This window comes from Mesoplodon mirus (assembly GCF_964341445.2).
Source record: "Mesoplodon mirus genome assembly, chromosome: 2".
Classification (NCBI taxonomy): domain Eukaryota; kingdom Metazoa; phylum Chordata; class Mammalia; order Artiodactyla; family Ziphiidae; genus Mesoplodon; species Mesoplodon mirus.
In genome coordinates, this window is record NC_138977.1 from 50,063,381 (window position 1) to 50,087,438 (window position 24,058).

At 36.6% G+C, this 24,058-nt stretch overlaps 1 protein-coding gene across 1 annotated transcript in view; it reads left to right on the forward strand.

The window, feature by feature from the left end:
• The window catches only part of GC (GC vitamin D binding protein), a 36,875-nt gene extending 13,176 nt beyond the window's left edge, over positions 1-23,699 (forward strand). Inside the window, exons 2-13 of the mRNA XM_082629375.1 lie at positions 1,206-1,275; positions 1,856-1,988; positions 4,070-4,281; positions 5,425-5,557; positions 5,858-5,952; positions 9,816-9,945; positions 11,028-11,230; positions 11,970-12,099; positions 12,534-12,631; positions 14,213-14,345; positions 19,174-19,225; positions 23,516-23,699. Of these exons, the coding sequence (XP_082485501.1) occupies positions 1,206-1,275; positions 1,856-1,988; positions 4,070-4,281; positions 5,425-5,557; positions 5,858-5,952; positions 9,816-9,945; positions 11,028-11,230; positions 11,970-12,099; positions 12,534-12,631; positions 14,213-14,345; positions 19,174-19,206 (1,370 nt within the window). The 3' untranslated portion in view covers positions 19,207-19,225; positions 23,516-23,699. The remainder of the gene's footprint in view (positions 1-1,205; positions 1,276-1,855; positions 1,989-4,069; positions 4,282-5,424; positions 5,558-5,857; positions 5,953-9,815; positions 9,946-11,027; positions 11,231-11,969; positions 12,100-12,533; positions 12,632-14,212; positions 14,346-19,173; positions 19,226-23,515) is intronic.
• Positions 23,700-24,058: the final 359 nt, after the last annotated feature.

Consider the following 24,058-nt stretch of genomic DNA (forward strand, 5'->3'; position numbering starts at 1 on the left):
ATTTTTCCCTATTGCTTTCAATAATTTTTATTAATTTGATTACTATGTGTCTCAGCATGTTTCTCCTTGGGTTTATCCTGCCTGGGACTCTCTGCGCTTTCTGGACTTGGGTGGCTATTTCCTTTCCCATTTTAGGGAAGTTTTCAACTATAATCTCTTCAACTATTTTCTTGGGTCCTTTCTCTCTCTCTTCTCCTTCTGGGACCCCTATAATGTGAATGTTGGTGCATTTAATATTGTCCCAGAGGTCTCTGAGACTGTCCTCAATTCTTTTCATTCTCTTTTCTTTATTCTGCTCTGTAGTAGTTATTTCCACTATTTTATCTTTCAGGTCACTTATCCATTCTTCTCCCTCAGTTATTCTGCTATTGATTCCTTCTAGTTTTCATTTCAGTTATTGTATTGTTCATCTCTGTTTGTTCTCTAATTCTTCTAGGTGTTTGTTCTTTAATTCTTCTAGGTCTTTGTTAAACATTTCTTTCGGGCTTCCCTGGTGGCGCAGTGGTTGAGAGTCCGCCTGCCGATGCAGGGGACACGGGTTCGTGCCCCGGTCTGGGAGGATCCCACATGCCGCGGAGCGGCTGGGCCCGTGAGCCATGGCCGCTGGGCCTGTGCGTCCGGAGCCTGTGCTCCGCAGGGGGAGAGGCCACAGCAGTGAGAGGCCCGCCTACCGCAAAAAAAAAACAAAAAACAAAAAACATTTCTTTCATCTTCTCGATCTTTGTCTCCATTCTTTTTCCGAGGTCCTGGATCATCTTCACTATCATTATTCTGAATTCTTTTTCTGGAAAGTTGCCTATCTCCACTTCATTTAGCTGCTTTTCTGGGGTTTCATCTTGTTCCTTCATCTGGTACAAAGTCCTCTGCCTTTTCATTTTGTCTATCTTTCTGTGAATGTGGTTTTCCTTCCACAGGCTGCAGAATTGTAGTTCTTCTTGCTTCTGTTGTCTGCCCTCTATAGTTCATTCTTTTTCTTAATTTATTTCTTTAATTTTCATTAAAGTTTATAGCATGCCATCAAAGTTTGATCCATTGTGATAAAACAGAAAGGAACCAAAAAGTGAAACTGCATATAAGTATTGAGAAAAATGCTACTTTCACCATTGATGAATCATGTGGATGATCCCTTTGTATATATACATTTAATGCAACATTCATTTAAAAGGAAAAAGATACTTTTTTTAATATGTATTTCTGGTTCCTAGGTCGAGATTATGAGAAAGATAAAGTCTGCAAGGAATTCACCAGCCTGGGAAAAGATGACTTCACATCTTTGTAAGTATGAGGTACTCGCTCACTCTCCTGGTTACCTGACCTTGAATGAAGCTAAGTGTGCAGTATCTTCAATTCTGCATCAGGGACTGAACTGATCTCCATTAAGATTAAGAGGATAGAGCCCCAGGGTCAAAGTGGGCAGAGATGTCAGGCAAATGGAGGACATCCAAAGATTCCAGTTGAACTATTGTTAATATGGTCTAACAGTTTGTTACAAGTATACTAATGAGTTAAGAAAACAAGTAAGCATAGTTTTCTAAGGTGAATTAAAAGGCAAATAGTACATGCTAGGACGCAGGCAAACAAAGGCAGCAAGGTAAAGGACAGGTTCATTTGGGGAGGCTTGAGAGAGGAAAGAACATGAGGCTGGTTTGATGGAACTCTCAAACCCAAGTTCTACTGTTACAAGATGCGTTTTTGTTCTAGATAAACTTATTTTTAAAGCCAATGTCATATTTTCATTAGTCAAAAACATGTGTGCAATATTCCACTAAAAATTTGAATAGATTTCATATTAAAATATGTGCAAATGTGAAAATTTTAAAAAATTCTGCATACATTGATTTCTATTTCTCCTCAGGTCAATGGTCCTATACAGCAGAAAATTTCCCAGTGGCACCTTTGAACAGATCAGTCATCTTGTGAATGAAGTTGTCTCCTTGACAGAAGCCTGCTGTGCTGAGGGGGCCGACCCTGACTGTTATGACAACAGGGTAGGATTGTGTGGTTGGCCATGTCTATGCTGGCCCATAGAAGGGGGTCAAGACAGGCCTTTATGTCATATCTTGGGGAAATTTTAGACAGCAACCCACCTACTCCAAGTTTGAGGAAGATACAAAGTCTATTATCCTAGAGCCCAAATTTATTCTGGTAGAGTAAACCAATTCTGCCCATTAGTCCTACAAGGTTCAAATGAGAAAACTGGGGTGTGTATTATTAATTCATGGACCTCTCAAAATAATTCTAATATAGTCTGTGTATCTTAGAAGCCTACCAATACCCATATCTGTATCATGCCAAGACTGGTACCAGCTGCCCTGGAAAAACTTAGTGTTGGTTTCAAGTTATTTGGGGGTTCAAAAATTGCCCTGTATATACACACACAGTTCTGAGTTTTCTACTTTAGAGTATACACGCAGAAATAAAAAATGCTGAAATGACAGTTTTCAAAATATAGACAACAGCTGAAAAATGTGAAACTACAGGTATTTCTAGCAATTTACTGATACTGTCATCAGGATGAATAAAAATGACATTTAGCTGCATCTTGATAAAGACCTCTACAGACAAGTGTCTCCCTGCTCAAGACTGCAGCAGTTAGCCAACAGACACAATGCTCCAAAGATCTGATTAGAATATATTCTATAACTCTTACCTATTAATTTCTTTACCTGGCCCTTATCTACATCCTAAGAACTTTATCATTTTCTCCCACCAACAACTCCACAAATAATATGTCATTTCAACACAACCTTCTGCACAATCTTAAACAAGCAAACTACCAACTACAATAAAAAAAAAAAGGACACATTTTTATTTCCATTTTATTTTATATATTTGCTAACCCATCCCTTGACCAGAAATGTTTGGTCATAACCCATCCAAGATTGTTAGAGACAGATCATAAGAACAGAGATAGCATTGACATTTTTTTGGATAACACCTTTTTCCTGCTTTACAAAGCAATTTTTTCTACAAATATGTTACTTTCTTTGTAAACTTTGTTTTTTTTATTTGAAAGGAGGTAATAAAAAAGGAAAAACAGGAAACTTGCCAGGGAAAGAAATGGGAAAAGATTCACTGTTTACTTTTGGTTTACATAAATGATTTATCATGTTGCTTTGCTTTCCTTCATCGATAGGAAAGATCTTTAGAAGTTTTATCTTCAAAAGATATCTTATAAAATAACTGTAAAGATGTCAAAATCTTTTTCCCATGTAAATCTCCAATTTTTTCCATGGGCTTATTTCTATTTCCATGGGACTATTTCTATTCCACATTTTTATTCCAGATATAAAATTCTTTCCAAAAAGAACATCTTGTTGCTACAACTGCTTTGGTGGTACTCTTACCATGGGCTTAGTCTGCCCACACGTACCTATGTACCACTGTTGAGGCAGTAAATTAAGTTGTACCAGTGCTTCAACCCATGATGCATAGGAGAATAAACTTTGGGACTTTGGGGAAAAAACAGAACCTCAGGCCTCATCTTTGACGTACTGATCAGAATTTCTGTGTTATGCAGCCCAGGCATTTCTCTTTTTTTTTTTTTTTGGCATTTTTTAGTTTTATACACTGATGCAAAAGCAGGCTAAAGAACCACTGAATAGGGGAATGTAAATCAATGTTGAAGACGAAAGCAGTCAAGGATTAAGAGCCTGTTCATTTAAGAAAGGGAGGGGAGGAGGGAAGAGGGAGGTCCCCATTCTTAGCAGTATTTAGAACAGAATACAGATGGGAGATCACTTCAGAATCAATGGAACTTTTTCAAATGACCTCCCTCATCCTTAGAGATGTTAATATCCCTGTGGATAAACACTGAACTAGAGGATCAAACCTCTAACAGCTGCAATCATGTACAGTTAACTTGTTAATGAAGGTTCTCTTTTGGTCCTACTCTGAGTCTTCACATAAGACCCTGTACTAGCCTATAACTAGAATAATGCAGCTTGTCATGGCCAGTTTGTTACTAATGAGAATTTTAAATTTTAAGACTAAGTTGTTATACTAAATGGAGAACTATAAGCCTGGAAACTTGCACATATGTGAGTTTACTTTTCTTTTCTCACTCTAGACTTCAGCATTGTCTGCTAAGTCCTGCGAAAGTGACTCTCCATTCCCAGTGCACCCAGGAACTCCCGAGTGCTGCACCAAAGAGGGCCTTGAAAAGAAACTCTGTATGGCTGCCCTGAAGCACCAGCCACAAGAATTTCCTACCTATGTAGAGCCAACAAATGATGAGATCTGTGAGGCATTCAGGAAAGATCCCAAGGGGTTTGCTGATCAGTAAGCTGCTTTCATCATATGTAAAACTTCAGGGCATAAAATAACATACATGTCTAATCTAACCCCCTATTCTATATAAACACCTCTTATACCACAACCCGGACAATTACCAATAACAAAAACTTGACTGTCACCCACAACATCCCATCTCTGTCAGTGCCTATTACAAATAGCTTTCTCAGATGGAGATGAAGTCAACTTTCCCAAACGCCTACCCTCTCTCATCCTAGTTCTAGTATCTGAAGCAGACTCACTTGGATCCCCTGTCTACATGACACGTTCAAATATTTGACAGCAGCTATTGTGATTCCTCTTATGTTAGGGATCCTTGCATACTCCATCTGACAGAATTTTACTGCTGTGCACAAGTATTTAACTTCCAGTAGAGCATAAGAAATAAACAGCTTTTTTTCATTCTTACAGTACATTCCCAGAAACACTTGTGAACATGACATTTGTTGTACCACATTAGTGGACATATTACTTTTACCTTCTTATTTAACATTCATGAAGAGCCGATTATATATTGATTCTTTACTCTCAGAAGATCATAAAGTTGGAAAAAAATTATGATAATAGAAAAAATATATATACACACACAGAAGTCAAAAGCAACATCATTCAAACTGGCTTTAGAAGTATGAAATCAAGGTCATGATTTCATAAAAGTTGGTTGGCTCGCCCATCCCTGTAAATTCAGGGAGGATTTTGCCTAAGATCTCAGTCTCTTTAGACACTTAGTGGCTTATGCTCACAAAAATTAAAATAATTTCAACAACAAACAAGCCTATACACAACAATTGTCTAGAATAAAGAGATAATGAAAGATAATTCCATTACCTTCATTTCAATTTTTTCCACCAACATTAATCAGCAGCTACCATAGGCCACGCATATGGCAGACGCTAAAGGAATAAAGGGACAAATGACCCCTCCCAAGTAATCTACATGGAAATTTAAAAAAGATTTTTTAAATGAAGATACTGATTAAAAGTGATTAGTATTATAACCCTTTCTCTAAATCCCTAGTGCTTTTTAGATATTATGAATATCAACTAACATGCACCCTTTTTCCATCAAAATACTTCTGAAAAAGATTGTTTGCCACAAATGTCTTGACCAATCCTATTTTTCCTCCCACAGATTTATGTATGAATATTCCATTAATTATGGACAAGCTCCTTTGACACTATTAGTCAGTTACACTAAGAGTTCTCTCTCCATGGTAGGGTCATGCTGTACCTCACCAAACCCAACAGTATGCTTTTTGAAAGAGGTAAGTGTCATTTTGTTACATAGTTATGTTCTTTTTTCTTCTTCTTCTATTAATGCCGCTCCTTTCAAATAATGTTAGAAAGATTCCGATTCTGGAATCCGTAAACGTTTTTAAAATGCCTCTTTCGTATTTTGTTAATTGGGAAAAACACACAACCACCTCTGGGGAAAACGTTCCGTTGGTCAGAATTCAGTTTTCTAGTCATCAAAAGGAGTCCAAATGGTCTCTTTTTGGCCATTCCTGTACACTGCTTTCAATGGATCCTGACCATCTAATGACATTCTCTCATTTATTTTCTAGAGACTTCAGCTTAAACAATTATCACTTCTCACCACAATGTCAAATAGAATCTGTTCACAATACTCTGCTTATGGGAAGGAGAAATCAAGGCTCAGGTAAAGATTTAGCACCATCAGCACGTATAGCTGTTTGTTTCTGCACTATTGATCCATAATATTAGGATTCTCTAAGAAAATGTTTGTAATAGAAGATACAAACCATAGTGTTATGCTCCAATAATCCTCAAATAGGGCCCAGTTATTTTTTCTTTTCTCTACACAAAATATGAATAAGGAACAAAACTTTTCTAAAACATAATTTGATTTTAATCAACATTTTCCATATGCTCATATGGGAAGACTGGTAGACCACTAGATATTATCTCCTCAGTATTCATATTAGCATGCATTACAAACACACAAGCAAAAACAATCGTTTTTATTCATCACGTGTTACTTGCTTTGCCCATGTTTTTCTTGGGAAAAAAACTTCCTGAATTCTTGTTATATGAAGCTTTGTGCTCTATAGTGTATACCTCTTAGGCTTCATGAATTTATTCTAATTACTTACTTTCTTTATAAGCTTCAATTTGATTTTTGTATGGCTATTGTTAATTTAACAATTTTGACAGTTTCTATGTTTACACTTCCCTCAACTTCTCAGACATCTAGATTTGCCAGCTTTATATCTTCAGTATTTAGAGTCTCTTTAATTCCTTTTACTCTGATCCACAAGTTTTTTCCTCTAATGGTAATGAAAGAATTCATGCTGGCACCAGATCTTAAGGTTCCCCCAAAGGGCATAGAAACTTACTTTCATGAGTCCTTTAAAAATAATCTTCCATTAGAACTACTGAAATACTAAATGGCATCTTCTCTAAAACTTCCCTTTAGTTTTCCTTGCATTTAGAGTATTTGGCATGCAGAGCATAGGAATTCATAGTATAAAACCCCCTACAACAATATACATATATGTCTTAATCATAAATTTATACTTGCATTCATGTCTTGGAATTTACTCCAAGGAACTATCACTGAGTGTGGACAAAGATTTAGCTAAAAACATTGCTGCGACATTTTTTTTTAAATATGAAAAACTTAGATATTTCTTAATATTTAAATCAATCATGATATATCCATTTATGAGAGAATGCCATACAGTTTGTTATAATTATATTTTAAAAGAATATTTAATGAAAACAAAGTATTGTTAAAAGAAATCAAAACTACAAATAGAAAGACATTTCGTGCTTATGGATTGGAAGAATTAATGTTGTAAAAATATCCATACTATCCAAAGCAATCTACAGATTCAATGTAATCTCTATCAATATCCCAATGGCATTTTTTTTTCTTTTTTGCTGAAACAGAAAAAAAAAATCACCCTAAAATTCATATGGAATATCAAGGGACTCCTTATAGCCAAAACAATCTGGAAAAAGAACAACAAAGTAGGAGGTCTCACACTTTGATTTCAAAACATATTACAAAGCAACAGTAATAAAGACACTGTGGGGGCTTCCCTGGTGGCGCAGTGGTTGAGAGTCCGCCTGCCAATGCAGGGGACACGGGTTTGTGCCTTGGTCCGGGAAGATCCCACATGCCGCGGAGTGGCTGGGCCCATGAGCAATGGCTGCTGAGCCTGCACGTCCGGAGCCTGTGCTCTGCAACGGGAGAGGCCACAACAGTGAGAGGCCTGCGTACCACACAAAAAAATAATAATAATAATAAATAAATAAATAAAAATAAAGACACTGTGGTATGGGCATAACAAGATATAGAGAGACCAGTGGAAAAGAATAGAGAGCTCATAAAGAAACCCTAATATATATGGCCAAATGATTTTCCACAAGGGCGCCAAAACTACACGATTGAGAAAAAAGTCTCTTCAACAAATGGTGCAGAATAATTGGATTTGCACTTGCAAAAGAATGAAGTTGAACCTTACCTTACACCATATATTAAAATTAATTCAAAATGGATTAAAGATCTAAATCTATAAAACTCCTAAAAGAAAACATCGGGAAAAAACTTCAGGACATTGGATTTGGCAGTTTCTTGGAAATGACAACAAAGCATAGGTCACAGCAAAAATAGATATATAGGACTACATCAAGCTTAAACTACTGCACTTTAAAGGAAAAAACCAAGTGAAAAGGCAATCTATGGGATGGGAGAAAATATTTACAAGTCATCTATCTAGTAAGGGTTTAATATCTAGAATGCTTAAGGAACTTCTACAGCTCAACAAAAAATAACTTGATTAAAAATAATTGAACAGATGATTCAACAAGAGATATGTAAGTGGAAAGATATTCAACATCACTAATCATAAGAGAAATACAAATCAAAGCCACAATGAGATATCATCTCACACCTATTAGGATGGCCACTACCAAAAGAACAGAAAATGAGTGTTGGCAAGGATATGGAGAAATTGGAATCCCTGTGCACTGCTGATGGGGATGCAAAATGGTACAGCCATTGTGAAAGATAGTATGAAGTTTTCTCAAAAATTTAAAAATAGAGTCATCATATGATCCAGCAATCTCACTTCTGCATATATATCCAAGGAAATTCAAAGCAGAACCTCAAGGAGATATTTGCACACCCATGTTAATTGCAGCATTATTCACAATAGTCAAGAGGTAGAAGCAACCCAAATGTCCACTGACAGATGAATGGATAAAGTGTGACACACACATACAATACATACCTATATTACATATTATATAGTCTTAAATTCCTGTCACATGCTACAACATGGATGAACATTGAGGACATTAGGCTAAGCAAAATAAGCAGTCACAAAAGGACAAATACTGTATGATTTCACTCATATAGAATAAAGTAATAAAAGCCATAGAAAAAGAAAGCAAAAAGGTAGAAGCTCACCAAAGGCTGAGGGTGGATCAGTGGGGAGGGGGCAGTATATACAGGTATCTAGTTTTAATTTTGCAAGATAAATTTCTAGAGATCTGTTATATAAAAGTAAATATACTTAACATTACTGAACTATACACTTAAAAATGGTTAAGATGGCCAATTTTATATGTTTTTTGCCACAATTTAAAAAGAATGATATAGAACCTATTCCTGATATATTAAGTGAAAAAGGAAAATCGGTGAATGGTATAGTAGAGCATAATCGCTTATAAAATACCTTGTAAGCCTTATAAAATACTTCAGGGTAATACACCAAAACATCAACATTTATTAACTCTGTGGTCTAGGGCTATAGGTCTTCATTATTTCTTTTATCTGTAGTTTCTAAATGAACTAATGAAAAATTTTAAACACTATGAGGGGTCACAAAAACACAACGCTGGCCTTATGAATAGACATTAGTGCTTTCTTTATTGCCATTTTAGATCTAACTTTTTTTTTTTTTTTTTTTTATGCCGTACGCCGGCCTCTCACTGTTGTGGCCTCTCCCGTTGCGGAGCACAGGCTCCGGACGCGCAGGCTCAGCGGCCATGGCTCACGGGCCCAGCCGCTCCGCGGCATGTGGGATCTTCCCGGACTGGTGCACGAACCCGTACCCCCTGCACCGGCAGGCGGACTCTCAACCACTGCGCCACCAGGGAAGCCCCCTAGATCTAACATTTTTTTTATCACAACTATTTTTTAAACATCTTTATTGGAGTATAATTGCTTTACAATGTTGTGTTAGTTTCTGCTGTATAACAAAGTGAATCAGCTATACGTTAGATCTAACATTTTAAAGGCATGCTTCAACTACGTAGATCTAGCCAGAAGAGAAGCTCTATATCAGTACTGAAAATATGAAAAGATTCACTGGGGATGACTGAATTCTGAATAGTGACTGCTGCACAAAGGATCCATCACATAGCAGTTGTGCTCTATGCAGCCGTTGAGGAATTAAAATTATGCTATTACTCCTCCCGACTCTGTGTTCATAATGAAACCAAAAAAACTGAGAATATGGGTAAACTACTAATTCATTTTTAACTGTTTAGCCATCTCATAAAATTTGCCCAAAAAGTGCCTACTGCAAACCTGGAGGATGTTTTGCCCCTGGCTGAAGGTGTTACCACAATCCTCTCCAAGTGCTGTGAGTCTGCCTCTGAGGACTGCATGGCTAAGGAGGTAAGAAAATCATCATCATCATGAGCCACATACTGAGTGGCAGGCATTCTCCTAAGCTGCTTTTTACATGCATCATCTCAATGAATCCACATATGTATCCTATGAAATTTAAATATATTGTTAACTCAATTTTACAGATGAGGAAACAGAAGATTAGCAAGGATTAATAATTTGAAGTCATACAACTAGCAAGTGGCAAAGTCCACACACAAGGACAAGATTCTGATTCCCAAGACCTTACTCTACCTACAGAGCCCAATGCAGATCTACTAGTCATATATAGTTAAGTTTAAATTAAAGTTTAAACTTCAACTTTGGTAACACTAGCCACTTTTCAAATGCTCAGTATTGCACAGTACAGATAGAAATTATTTATTTCATCATTCATCATCTGTTCTATTAGACAACACTACAACCATTATTAAAAGTGACTGTTTTTGTTATGCTGTTCTATTAGACAACACTACAACCATTATTAAAAGTGTCTGTTTTTGTTATGTCTATTAAAATTTGATAGTCATCCAAATTTCTCACCTTTCATTTATATAATCCTTTCAAGTAGATAAAAATTTGAACTGTTACTTAAATAAAAGTCACTACATGTCTGTGGACCTCTTTAGCAATAGATACTTTGTTACCTGGCCTTTTTTCATTAAGGATACCTGTCTGTGTCCATAGGTGTTTTTCTATAACCTGACTTATAATGGCTAAGTGGGACTCTATGTATGTATTGCATATGCTGCATTTATCTACCTAGATATGCCATCTTTTTATTTAACCAGTCCCCTTTTATTGGATTTAGGTTGTTTCAGTTTAATATGTTAAGCAATGCTGCCCTTAATAGCCTTATAGCTAAATCTTCCCTTCACCCATAATTATTTTCTGAGAGTAAATTCGTGGAAATCAGATTGTATACTTTAAGGCTCTTAGTACACATTGACAAATTGCCCTCTGCAAATGTCCTACCAATGTACCTTGAAAGAGCATTCACACTGACTTTTGTAAGCCTTCCTTGCCTTCCTTATTTTTAATTAGATTAACTAGAAAACTAACAATGCACAAACTCACAATTGCTTTTGTAGCTGCCTGAATACACAGTAAAAATCTGTGACAACTTATCCACAAAGAATTCTAAGTTTAAGGACTGTTGTCAAGAAAAAACACCCATGGACATTTTTGTGTGCACTTACTTCATGCCAGCTGCCCCAAACCCCGACCTGCTAGATGTCAAGTTGCCCACAAACAAAGATGTGTGTGATAAAGGAAACACCAAAGTCCTGGATCAGTAAGTAGGGTTGATCTAATTTGACAGTATTGATATTCACTAGCATTAAGTGACAAAGAAATTTAAATGGGAAGAAATAGTAAGCCTTTATCTGTTTTCCTCCAGCTAAGAACTAAAATAAACCATTGGTTGCGTATACTGAGTTGCATGAACTACGAGTATGCGCATACTTGAGGTGTAAAAATATTTCTCAATTAAGTCAACAGGCCCCAAAACCAATTACAAGTATTAGAGAGCAGGATTTAGACTGAATTTGGATTGAAACTAATTTACATTTGTCTAAGTACTCATTGTTTTTATAAATGCATAAACAATGGGATGAGACAATGGAAGAATTTACACAAACTACTTTCACAGAAAAGCTACCTAAGTTACTCACTTGATGCTTTATATAGGGTTCATTGTATTATAGTTGCATAAAAGAATTCCATAGGCATTTGAAGTAGATCTGTTTATATGTAAATATATAAACAAATTTATATGTACTACATACAGCATTTTACTTGAGTTAAATTAACTAGTTACAATAGCTTCAAAGCAACTGTTAATAATTTGCATTCAAATGAGAATATTGATTTTAACTTCAAACCTGTTGATTTGGAGTCAATTTTAATTAAATCTTATTTTTAATTAAGAACGCAGGTATTCTGCCTTAATAGATGTCAAATTTCAAAACATGACATGCCTACACAAATCTACCCATGTTAAAGAGTGTTATCTCCTTTCTCTTTCATGCTAGGTATACATTTGACCTAAGTAGGAAGACTCATATCCCAGAAGTATTCCTCACTAAAATACTTAAGCCAACCCTGCAAAGCCTTGATGAATGCTGCCACTCTGAAGACTCTAATGCCTGTTTCAATGCTAAGGTACAATGTGCTACATTTTCTTTATCAACTTTGCTATAGATCATGGGTTGGCAAACTGCAGCTCATAGGGCAAATCTGGCCTGGTGTCTGTGATCTAAGAATGGTCTTACATTTTTAAATGCTCTAAAAATAATAATATTTCATTATACATGAAAATTATATAAGACTCCAACATCAGTGTTCATAAAGTCTCATTGGCATATAGCTCTACTTATTGTTTATGGCTGCTTTTTTCCCATAGTGGCAGTTGGGTAGGTACAGCAGAGACTGTATAGGACTTACAAAACTTAAAATATTTACAATCTGGTCTTACGTAGAAAATGTTAGCCAATATCTGATATAGATAATAAACACTCACCTTGATACATTGCATGGAGTTCTGATTTAACATCTCCCTGGACAGTGTTTCAAGACAAATAATTGTTTTCTTACAGGGCCCTCAATTGACGAGAGAACTATCTTCTTTCATTGAAAAGGGACAAGAACTGTGTGCCGATTATTCAGAAAACACATTTACTGAGTACAAGAAAAAGTAAGGGACTTGTTCTGGCTGATTTCTCCAAATTTATCAATAATAGTAGCCCAGTACTGCTATTTGAAGCAGAGTTGAAGACTTTAGATGTGCTAAGTCAAAAAGGAAGGCATTTCTTTATAAATAAGTGTTAACACTAACATAATAGGCCATAATAATGAAAGTTTTACTGGCTTCCTGGAAAATCTCTGTTGAGAAGATCATGTCATTCTCAACTTGATTAATTTCTTAGATTCATTTCAAATCATTTTAAACAACACAGATCAAGCAAGCACAAATACAACCCCACAAAAAGACCTTTATAAAGAATCCCAAAAGGATGACACCTTCTTCAGTGACCCCCATCAAGTCTACCTTAACAAAGCTCTAAAAGAAAAAAAGCTGTGAAATCCTTAAGTTCAAAATGGTTATTTCCCAGTTATCAAGAAATTACATAATTAATAGATTATGGAGGCGTTATAGAATGTTACAGATAATGCAAGATTAAGTTCTCTGCCAACAGTTTTGAACTCCAGGATTACGGGGCAACTGAGTGATAATTTATATAATCTCAATACATTAAAAATGTTAATGCAGTAAAATTGACATTTTGAGTTTTGAAAGTAGAGAAGATTGAGTCTAGGTATTTACAATCCCATACATGCCCTTTTTCTCCCTATCCTGTGAGTTCCTTCTGGTCTGACTTGCTTTCCCTCTCAGCTGGGACAAACTCTTTTCAATAACGCTTTTATAAGCAAGCTAGTCCTCCTTAGCCTCTTGTCATTTCCCTGTATCCATCTTACTAATCCCAACTCCAGATAAACTTGGGTCTAGCGGGGACCCACCTATTTCTTCCCAGGGCCCAAAAACCCATCCACACTACTGGAGTAAAAAAAAAAAAAAAAAAAAAAAACTTGGGTCTCTACTACTTCCCAATCCCACTACTGACTGGGCTGGCAAGTATTTCTTGGAGAAAGTCGTAAACCAGGCGGAGTCATAAACCATTATGAGGGTAGAGAGTTACCAAGATCATAGACCAATCAAACTGGGAGAGAATCAAGAGAATTCAGATCCTAGCACCATCTTGAAAGGGAGATAGAGAGTTAGTTAATAGTAGAGCTAAAAACAAGAGCCTAAGTTTTTAACCTTTTTTGTGTTTTCTAGTATAGCTAGTTGAGAAGTAGGCAAACTGAAGGGAAAATTACATAAAATGAGGGAGTATACATGAAGGTGACAAAGTCCTGTAAGGGAAGTATTCTTTGAGGAGTTTGAAATCTAGAACTTGAGAGAAGATGAAAGGTCAGGGAGAATAGAGGAGGAAGTCATCCATGCTGACTGATGCAACCGAGCGAATGAAAGGGGAAAGGCGGGAATTCAAATTCAGCAAGTTTGTATGTTTACTTTCATGATCTCAAGGGACAGGTTTCACTTTCTAATCTCAAATTGAGGCACTAAAAATCATTCCACAGATATTAAGTTTTCTTAAGAAGGGCAACTATATTTTCCTTTTTTGTTGCTAAAGATCTGAAGTGGCTATCATTTTGCACTAGACATGTTTATAAAACACATCTAGTAAAACTTTACATAAAATTGGCCTTTCAGACTGGCAGAGAGGCTAAGAGGAAAACTGCCTGATGCCACAGAGACAGAACTCGAAGAGCTGGTTGACAAGCGCTCAGACTTTGCCTCCAAGTGTTGTTCTATAAACTCACCTCCTCTCTACTGCAATTCAGAGGTAAGAAAATTTAACCCTCTACTTAATCACTGCATAGTATTAAGAACTTATATAGTAAGATTTACTCATTTGTTATTGATTGCCTGTCCTATTCATGGAGAAATGTTTTGTTGGCCTTTTCAGATGCAGTAATCCATTTATTTACATCCTCCATTTGACCCATTATTCTCCAGCAGTCATTTCAGGATGCTATATTAGAATAGTCAAAAAAGATAAAGAGTGCACTCCATTTCACTTTACAGCGAATTTGAGGTATTAGTGACAATTCCAAGAATTTTGATGTCTCACCCATTCTATTTCTGCAATATAGAGGCAGGGTTAAGAATAACTCTATGCCATACCAAAATAGTATCTTCCTTTGTTCACCTCTTTCTAAAGTTCATGATATTAAGTTGTATCCCTTTTGGCCGGATTTAACTATTGTTGGTTTTGTTGTCTATTGGGAAGGAAACATTTATGATCCATTTTGGACCCATCATTTTTGCCTTTACATAAAAATAATTTAACTATAGTGTAAAAGTTAATACTACTTAGGCCAGTGATTTAATGCCAATCAGAAGTCCCTTTCTATAAGTTAAAGATTTTTTTCAAGAACTTACATGAAGTTTTGTTCATCTAAACCATGAAAGCAACAAAGCCTGGTTTCATTTTATTATTCTCTTATTTTTCTATTCTATTTCTATTCTATCACAGCACATCTGATAATATCCAAAAACTTAATAATAAAAATCACAAAAGTTTGTGTGTCAGAAGAAAACCTTGAAGCTCATTTAGTGTAATTTTTTACTGTTAATCCCTTCCACAGGTCATTCAGCTTCCATTTAAATACAGTCGATTTATTTTCTTCTAGAGGTAGACTATTTCACTGCCCAGTAGCTTCATTTATGAGAACATTTTTCTATAAACTAAACCATGATATTCTCCTCATAATTTCTACTGAGTCTAGTCTGGCTTTCTCTACCAACTAGAAAATGTCTTTCTCTCTTCTCAGTAGAGGCTCTTTTATATTTGAAGTGGTTTTTGGAAAGTTAGACTGTGAAAAGCTGTTTGTGCCTTTGTTTTTGTTCTTTTAAGTTTTGGGTTATACGTACCAATTCTCTTAACGTTTTAGTGAAGTTTTGTTTTTCACCGTATACTGCCAAACAAAGCCTTAAATTAACAAATCGAGCTACATCATATTGTTTGTCTTTCTTTTCTATACCCTTGAAGATTCTGATTTCTCCTCCAATTTCAATGTATACACTCCAATCCCAAACCTATTTGCCAACCTTGTTTGTAATAATTTGTAAAGTCAGAATTCCAGATGAAAAGGGTACAACAGAATAAAAGCCTGTTCTGTAAATTCTGCTGAGAAATATCTCATGTTCACCTTTCATTAAAATTCAAAACAAGTAAGATTCTAAAAAACTGAAACACTTGGAGTATTAGGATATTTTGGTCATTATCGGCATTAAAACATTTAGATAAGGCAACTAAATCGAACAGTTCCTTCCTGGACTACCAACTGGCTTTGTGTAATATAAATAGCTGCTTAGGCTGCCTTTTCCAGAAGGGAAAAAAAAAAAAGTCACCTTACCTAAAAGGTGTTTTCTATCAGCAGAATTTGCTCTGACGGTTTCATGCAGACAACAAGAAAAAAAAAAAAAGCCTAAATCCTTTTCTTATATTCTGTCAAAAATACCACTTTTGTAACCCATCTCTAGTCCCATCATCTGTTCATCCAGCTACACACTTTTCTTTTTGACCTCATACGAGACAAACTGAGCTTTATGCACGAAGCACATGCTTCCTTCAAGCCTCTTGCTTTTCATTTCTTTAATCTGCTTTTCACTATATGTTTCATTATAACACACTGCCATTTTAAAACTTTATTTTCAACAACCATGATGAGAAGGCAGTTTTGTAATGTTCTATTTTCTTGCTTCATAACCAGTAAATTTATAGCAGTGCTGCTGCTGAGTAGCCAGACTTCCCGTAATTGCTAAAGAACAGTGAGAGGAATGGAGTTGAGATACTCATGAACATTTGATTATTTAGAGCCCTCGGACATTAGACCCTCTGGTGTTAGCCTTTTTGATTGTCTTTCTACATTAATCTCATTGTGAGGTAGGTGTGCTCACCTCTGCTTTCTGACTTCAATCTGCTAGAACAGCATTCACTTTAATTCTCAATGCTTAGTGTAAATATTTGTCCCATTTACCCTATAATTTGGATTATAATTTATCATTAGTTTATCATTTAATCTCCTTGTCCAAATGCTTGACAGTTTCTTTTCCTTATAAGTAGTGCCCATCTACTACATTCACTCCAAGTCATTTATATCCAGGGATCCATTTCTGTCTGCCATTCTAAATATACTTGGCCCAGTTGCTAGAAGAGTGGCAGAAGGGGCCTCTGAACCATACTAAATCAGTGTTTCATTGTGTGGTCATCTACCCCTACCTGCGCTCACCCTGATCTTGAAATGATCAGGAAATAGAACCATCAGTGTAATTTTCTTTTGGCTCTACCATGGCACTCAGAACTGGTCCATTTTTATATTCCATAGAGGCCCACTGACTGTAGAAAAACTTATAGCTGCAAAATTAGACTTGATTTTAATTTCTCTCCATCATTCAGGCAAGGCATCCCTGTTCATTCTTCTGAAAACTCATTACTATGCTATCCCTAAGATGTCCCAACAGATTTCCCAAAGTTTTCAGAAAGCCACTGTAATGTGCTGGAGTTGATCATTAAAATTTCGAAGACAGTCAAATGCAAATAGCCAAGAGAAGCTGGGCAAAGAGGAGACTGACTCTTCCTCTCTCATTCCCTTCACCTCCTTCTCTCTCTCCCCTTTTCTTCTCTCTCATGCTTCAGGAAAAATTGTTACATCTCTCAGTATAAGTAGATTTTATAATCCTCAGTGTCATAGTTAGCAATTATTAAACCATTTCTATTTGTTAAGCAGAATATTAATAGCTTTACATGTATTTATAGAATGATCTAAAACAATTCTAAATGTTAGGTAACATTATAATTCCCCTTTACACATGGGTTGAGTGAGATATACAGAGATTATATAAGGAAAATCATAAGTTTATTTCATGAGTCTGTTACTGTCACTCCATGTCATTGTCAGAATTCAGCCCTAATTTAGCTAATAATGACAAAGGCAAATTACCGATACCAGAAGACTATTAATTACTGACTGAAAATCCAAAATTATTGTTAAAATAGCAAAAATGATACCAGGTCAGTAGTATCACTCTGAATTCCATTCATCCCACTTCCTTGGAATCTTCTTTCATTAGTTATACTCTTTTGTTTCAACAATACCTTTTTAATGATTCTAATTTAAAGTTACTTATCTCCTGATCTTAAAAAACTAAGAACTTTAGACACTACTCCCTAGCTACTTTTCTCCTTCCCTTACGGCCAAGATTCTTGAAAGAACAGTATATACTCTCATTCCTTACACCTCTTATTAATTCCTCTACCCTTTGCAGTACAGCTTCTGATGCTACCATACCACTAATGGCAAAGTCACACTGAAATCTTCTTGCTAAATCTAATAAACATTTTTCAGTCCTTATCTTACCAGCCTTCTCTGCAAAGCACTTGATACCCACAATTATTTTTCTTCTTGAAACAATTGTCATCTGCATTATCATATTCTACCTTTTTCCTTCTGACTCTTACTTTCTTACTCTCTTTAGTATTGTCTTCCTCTTCTACCTATCCCTTAAGTTTCCATGTTTTCCAGAGTTTTTCCTTGATCTTTTTCATTTTTCATGACATGACATTTTCCCTGAGTGTTCTCATCCATGGACATGCCTTCAATCTTCAAATCTCTACCTCTAGCCAGAATCTCTCCCCTCAGCACCAACATTTTTATCCAACTGCCCGTGGGGGCTTCTCTTGTCCCACAAGAAATTCAAACTCAACATGCCCAAAGTCTTTCCCTTAAAACCCCCTCTTATTTCCTAAATGTGTAAATATTATCATCATTCACACATTGTCTAAAATGGAATCCTTGACTTCTATATACATTCAACTAAACTCCAAATCCTATCAATTCTAACTCTTCAATATCTCTCAGTAGATGCCTTCTTCTACATTGTCAGTACTCTTAGGCAATCTTTTGCCGGGATTACACCCTTGGTCTCCCATCTCCAGTCTTCCTCCAGTGCCTCACACCCAATTCCATCTCTATACTGAGGTCAAAATAACCTTTGCAAAGCACAAAATTGTTAATACATTCTAATTGCTCTCTGTTGCTTCTAAATTGAAGTCCAATTTTCTTTTTTAATCAAAGAATTTGGACCCTTGGTTTCCTCTCCAAACTGATCATTACTTCTTGCTCCTCTTGTGTTGGTTCTCCTGAACTACTTGCAATTTTTCGAGTACATTAAAGTTGCTCTTACCTCAAGGTTTTGCACCTAATGACTCATCCCAGATTGCCCTATTCGCACCCTATAACATGGCTCGATCTTTCATCAAGATTCTGGATTCAATTTAGACACCACCTCCTCTGGGAATCCTTCCCTGGCACCCAAGCTGTTATGCTTTAACATTCAGTGCACACCCAATAATTAGCACTTATTAACTATTATCATTTCTTCCTTTTTTTTTTTCCTGGAATACTGTAAACTCATCAAGAGCAGGGACACTGTAAAACTAAATAAGGATGTGAAGGATGGTCAATTAAAAGTTCAATATAAAACTGCATTTTGACAAGAATCCTTTCCTCTAAACAAGGTTCAAAAAAATTTGTTATACCTTCTGAAATGACCTACCAGTCTACAAACAAAACACTCCATGATTTAAATAATTTTTTTCATTTCAGATTGATGCTGAAATGAATACCCTACAGTCCTGATGCATGTGTATTGTCTTAGGTAAGTATGGTTTTTAAAGGCAGCAAAGAACCCAGCTTTGTACAATGTATCTTTAAAATCATAATGGGAAGGAGACTATTTGTCCAAATTATTCTAACAATTATTTAAAGTCATTTTATGAGACGAGAATATTAAGCATATGGAAAAGTCAAGGCACTTACGCAAGTATACACGACCAACTTCTGACAAATTTAGGACTAGAATTCAGATCCCCAGCCTGGTACTATATCCATCTTAACCTCACATCTAAGATAATGACAGTATAGAGATCATTTCAGGGATTTTAATGCATTCAATAGAAAAAACTGAGTTTGAAGACAGAGACCATCAAGTCTTAAAGATAACATGGCAGGATTCTCAGAAGGAAAGCTGCATTCCTCAAATTAAAGCAACACTGTTGAAATAGTACCACTTGCTTCTTTCAGATATTGTATTTTCACCCATTAAAAAATGCCTGATAAAGATATTAAAAGTATAAAATAATTTCAATAGAACTCCATACTTTAAACTGAAGGTGACCTCAACTGTGCACATTTCTACAAAAATATATTCTCTCTAGATTTAATTGTATTCATTTTAAAGATATTGCTTCTGAAATTTAAAGAAATGATTTTAAAAAGTGGTTTTAGGGTTTCCCTGGTGGCACAGTGGTTGAGAGTATGCCTGCCGAGGCAGGGGACACAGGTTCGTGCCCTGGTCTGGGAAGATCCCACACGCCGCGGAGCGGCTGGGCCCGTGAGCCATGGCTGCTGAGCCTGCACGTCCAGAGCCTGTGCTCCGCAACGGGAGAGGCCACAACAGTGAGAGGCCCGCGTACAGCAAAAAAAAAAAAAAAAAAAAAAGTGGTTTTGGTTTATCTCAGATCTTAACCAGGCTTTTCAATGATGTAAAATTTTAACTTTGCTGATTTACTGATACCTTTTCCTAAAATGATATGGAAGCAAAAGCCTTTGACTAATGAAATTCAAGCTTCCAACTATCAACAATATGAATCATTAGAAACAGCAAAAGAAAATTAACATTCTGAGAGGCACTGCAATGGAGATGATCAAGGAAACTCATTTTTGGAGTCACCCAATCTGGATTAGAATCTCCTCTCCGTCTATCTTTATAAACTTAAATTAAACGGCCTAGAGCTCAGTTCCCTTTTCTGTAAGAAGAAAATTGTAATATCTACGTCTCAGCATTGTTGTAATGATTAAGTGAAATGATGATGCATATAAAATTCCTAGAAAATAGCAGTAATACTAGCAAAGTTGTTACTGCTGCCGCTTCTACTACTGATACAACTGTCGACTATAGAAAAACATACAACCTGAAAGTTGTGAGTTATGTTTTATTTGGGGACCTTACTGAGGACTACAGCCCAGGAGACAGCCTCTCAGATAGCTCTGAGGAGGTAAGGGAGGAGCCAGGATATATAGGAGTTTTTTTGCTGAAAAAACAAACATGAAGTTGAACATCAAAGATTATTGCTAATCACAAAGAACAGACATCTCAAGTTAATGATTTTAGTTCTTTTCTATTATATGGGAAGGTGCAAGAATCTGGGATCATTGAAATTATTGCTTTAGATATGCATAGGACCAGCATCCAGAGCACCGAAAGTTTTCTGTTTTTCTCCATCCTGAATTCCCCTCAGGGCACACTGTCAGGACAGCTGCAGTGTCTGATGGCAGGCAACATTCTTTGTCTGCAATATGAATCTAAACTAAACAAGTTTCCCTGCCTATATATTCTTGTGTTTTGTTGTGTCTTAAAGGGAAAGTAAGTTCACTGAACTATTTCTGGAGAAAAAGGCTAAAGGCCACACCTGAAACTAATATGTTGTGTCACTTATACCTCAATTAAAAAATTAAAAGTTGGGCTTCCCTGGTGGCGCAGTGGTTGAGAGTCCGCCTGCCGATGCAGGGGACACGGGTTCATGCCCCGGTCTGGGAGGATCCCACATGCCGCGGAGCAGCTGGGCCTGTGAGCCATGGCTGCTGAGCCTGCACGTCTGGAGCCTGTGCTCCGCAACGGGAGAGGCCACAACAGTGAGAGGCCCGCGTACCTCAAAAAAAAAAAATTAAAAGCGAAGTTACTTGAGTATAACTATTCTAGAGTTAAAAATAGTATCTGGTCTCTGTTGCTGCTAAACTAATCATTTTCCCTCATTTAAATTAATTCAGTCTCCCTTCATCTCAATCCACATATAATCTATATAGAGTTAAAATCCCAATACACAACAGTTATCTCACCTCCCACCCTTTGAGGTATCCCTAGCCTTAATAAGAATTCGGGTTGTTTGGAAAGCCATATAACTTCACCTTTGAATTTGTTTTCACCAGATTATGTTATTCTCTAAGAACTCAGTGCATTTTTTGGCATCTCATGTATATTCATATTCTTTCAGTCCCTGGGAGCACAAATTGAAAAACAGGGTATTTGAAGGAGAGGTAACACTAATTTGATAGATTGAGATTTTTGTTTAACCTAACTTTCTGAAATATTTAATGCTAGCTAAGTCAACAGGTAAACTGTTTTTTTTCAGTGACAGATTAATGAAGGGTTCTAATATGCTGATTCTTCTGGTTCTAGTCATTATCTTCTATAAATATTTTATCATTTCTCTCACATTAGTCAATATTTTTCTATGGCCTTTAATTAGTCCTTCAATTTCTGCATCACCCAATTGTTTGGCCACCCAAACACATTTTGATCCGCTAGAAGGAAGCCCTAAAAATCAGTCACATATTCCTTCCATAGGTTTCAAGCTCTATTTTACCCACTGCCTGTTTATTATAATCACAATCTGCAATTATAAAGGGTTGTTATATTTGGAACAATTGTGGCTTTGAAAGAGCAAATTATACCTTGTTCACAAGGTTGTGGGACTGGGGCACTTGAAGTCTAGAAATAATGATGCCATAACCTAAAAGTTCTGTTAGGTTTCTAGAACACAGCCAGCAGATTATGATTCTTGGGTTCCAGGTAGAATTCTGTAGCTCTGAAGGACTATCCTGGATTCATTTAATTATCAGCAGCTGTGAGCTGCTCTGAATCCAGCACTTGACTGATTCCAAACTAAGTAGTGAGCACTTGTCTTCCCTCCTCCCTCTCCCCATAGACCAGCCTTTTCTTCATATCTTAAATTGCTGTAGAATATATCCAAGTTCTTTTATGGTTTTTCTTACTCTAACAATTATGCTCTTGATGACAGAAGTGGCACATTATTTAGCATGAAGCATTTCCTAAATCCATTAAACTAACTTTGGCTGGCTATGTATTTTTCACTGAAAGCCTACCCCACTCTAGAGATTTGAACAGCTTTTAGAAGCTGAAGCCTTTGTCTCAAGGTGTTCCCATCCTCAGGTACACCCACAATTCATGTCTTTCACTCAACAGCTTGATGCTATTTCATTCTTAACTAAAGTCTTTTTATAAAACTGACTTATCTTGACAGTTATTGGGCCCCTTGATCAATTTCTTCTAACCCCCAAGTTGATTGTGACCATATTTGCATGCCCCATTGGAGAAGGAATTACTGTCTTTTAATAAATCACACAAAGCCAGTTATCTTTTTCCTTCAGCTTTGGAAACAATTAGTGTTCCTTGGGTTGCCAATAGATAAAGGAGTTAGCTCATGCTGCAGAATCGAGTCAGAGGGAAAATACTACTAGAATCACACTCAGCACAACTAGGTGCTGACACCACGAGAGAAACATGAGGGAAGCCTGGAGGTGTCTCCTTCCTCATCCTCACTCCAAGGCATAAACTCATTGAGGTCAATGAAAGATGGAATTTCTTGCACTGTGCAAATAGAATTATGATACAACTCTGCTGTGGTGTCTTGGAAAAGAAAATAAACAAGGGGGAGACACATTTGCTTCATTACAAAGTAGAAGGTGATTTGATTAAAACCTTACACTCAGTGAGTTACTAAAATAACGACTGAACTATTATCTCAGTCCCATGACTGAGGGGCCTCATGTGCATTGGTTGGTTTTTTTCGCTCTGGCAGTGATTATTCATACTCATACATCAGAAACTTACATACACCATTTGTTCAAAGAAAAAAAAACTGTATGATGTACCTTAGCTTAACAGTGGTGGCTTTATATTCAGGCCTTGGGAATTTCTTACATTGACTCTGGACCCATCCGGTGGGCTGTAGTGGATACACGGGTCACGCTAGACAGGTTTATCTTTATGCATAATAACCTGACCTTATATGCATCTGTTGAACTGTAGGATGATTGTCACCCATTAGCTCTGGTTTTCTAACATTTATTTCCATTATTCCCACAGACCTAAAGCTGGAACCACTCTGGGAATGACATCTGACGGCCTAACCTAAGCAAAATCAGAGCTCCTAGGGAGACAACTAGGATACTCCCTGCTTGTTATCAGCTGCAAGAGCCTCGTACTATTGTTAATGTTAAGTGTGATGATCTGTTAACAAAATAAATTGAACTATAATGCAAACCATAAATGCTACTGAGCATGATGCTACCATGTTGATCTCCAGCACTATTCCTGTGACCTTCACAAAGACACTACAGGAGGCAGCCTCAGCCTCACAAGCCCCTGCTTTTTTCTAGATTTGCTATGTCCTAAAAGATTCATGGCATAAGCATCCACTTTACATTTCCCAGCACACTGAGCTCCATGCCTTGATAGCTTCTCAGGCTTAATATGTACCATTAAGAAAAAGTTAACAGCCTTCTACCATAAATAGCCTGGAATAGCTCACTTCTTAAAGAAAAAAATTTGTTTTTAATTAAAGAAAAAGCAACCTCCTGAGGATACCTTCTTGCTTCCAGCTGCAAGTTGTATGCCATTAATTAGGTA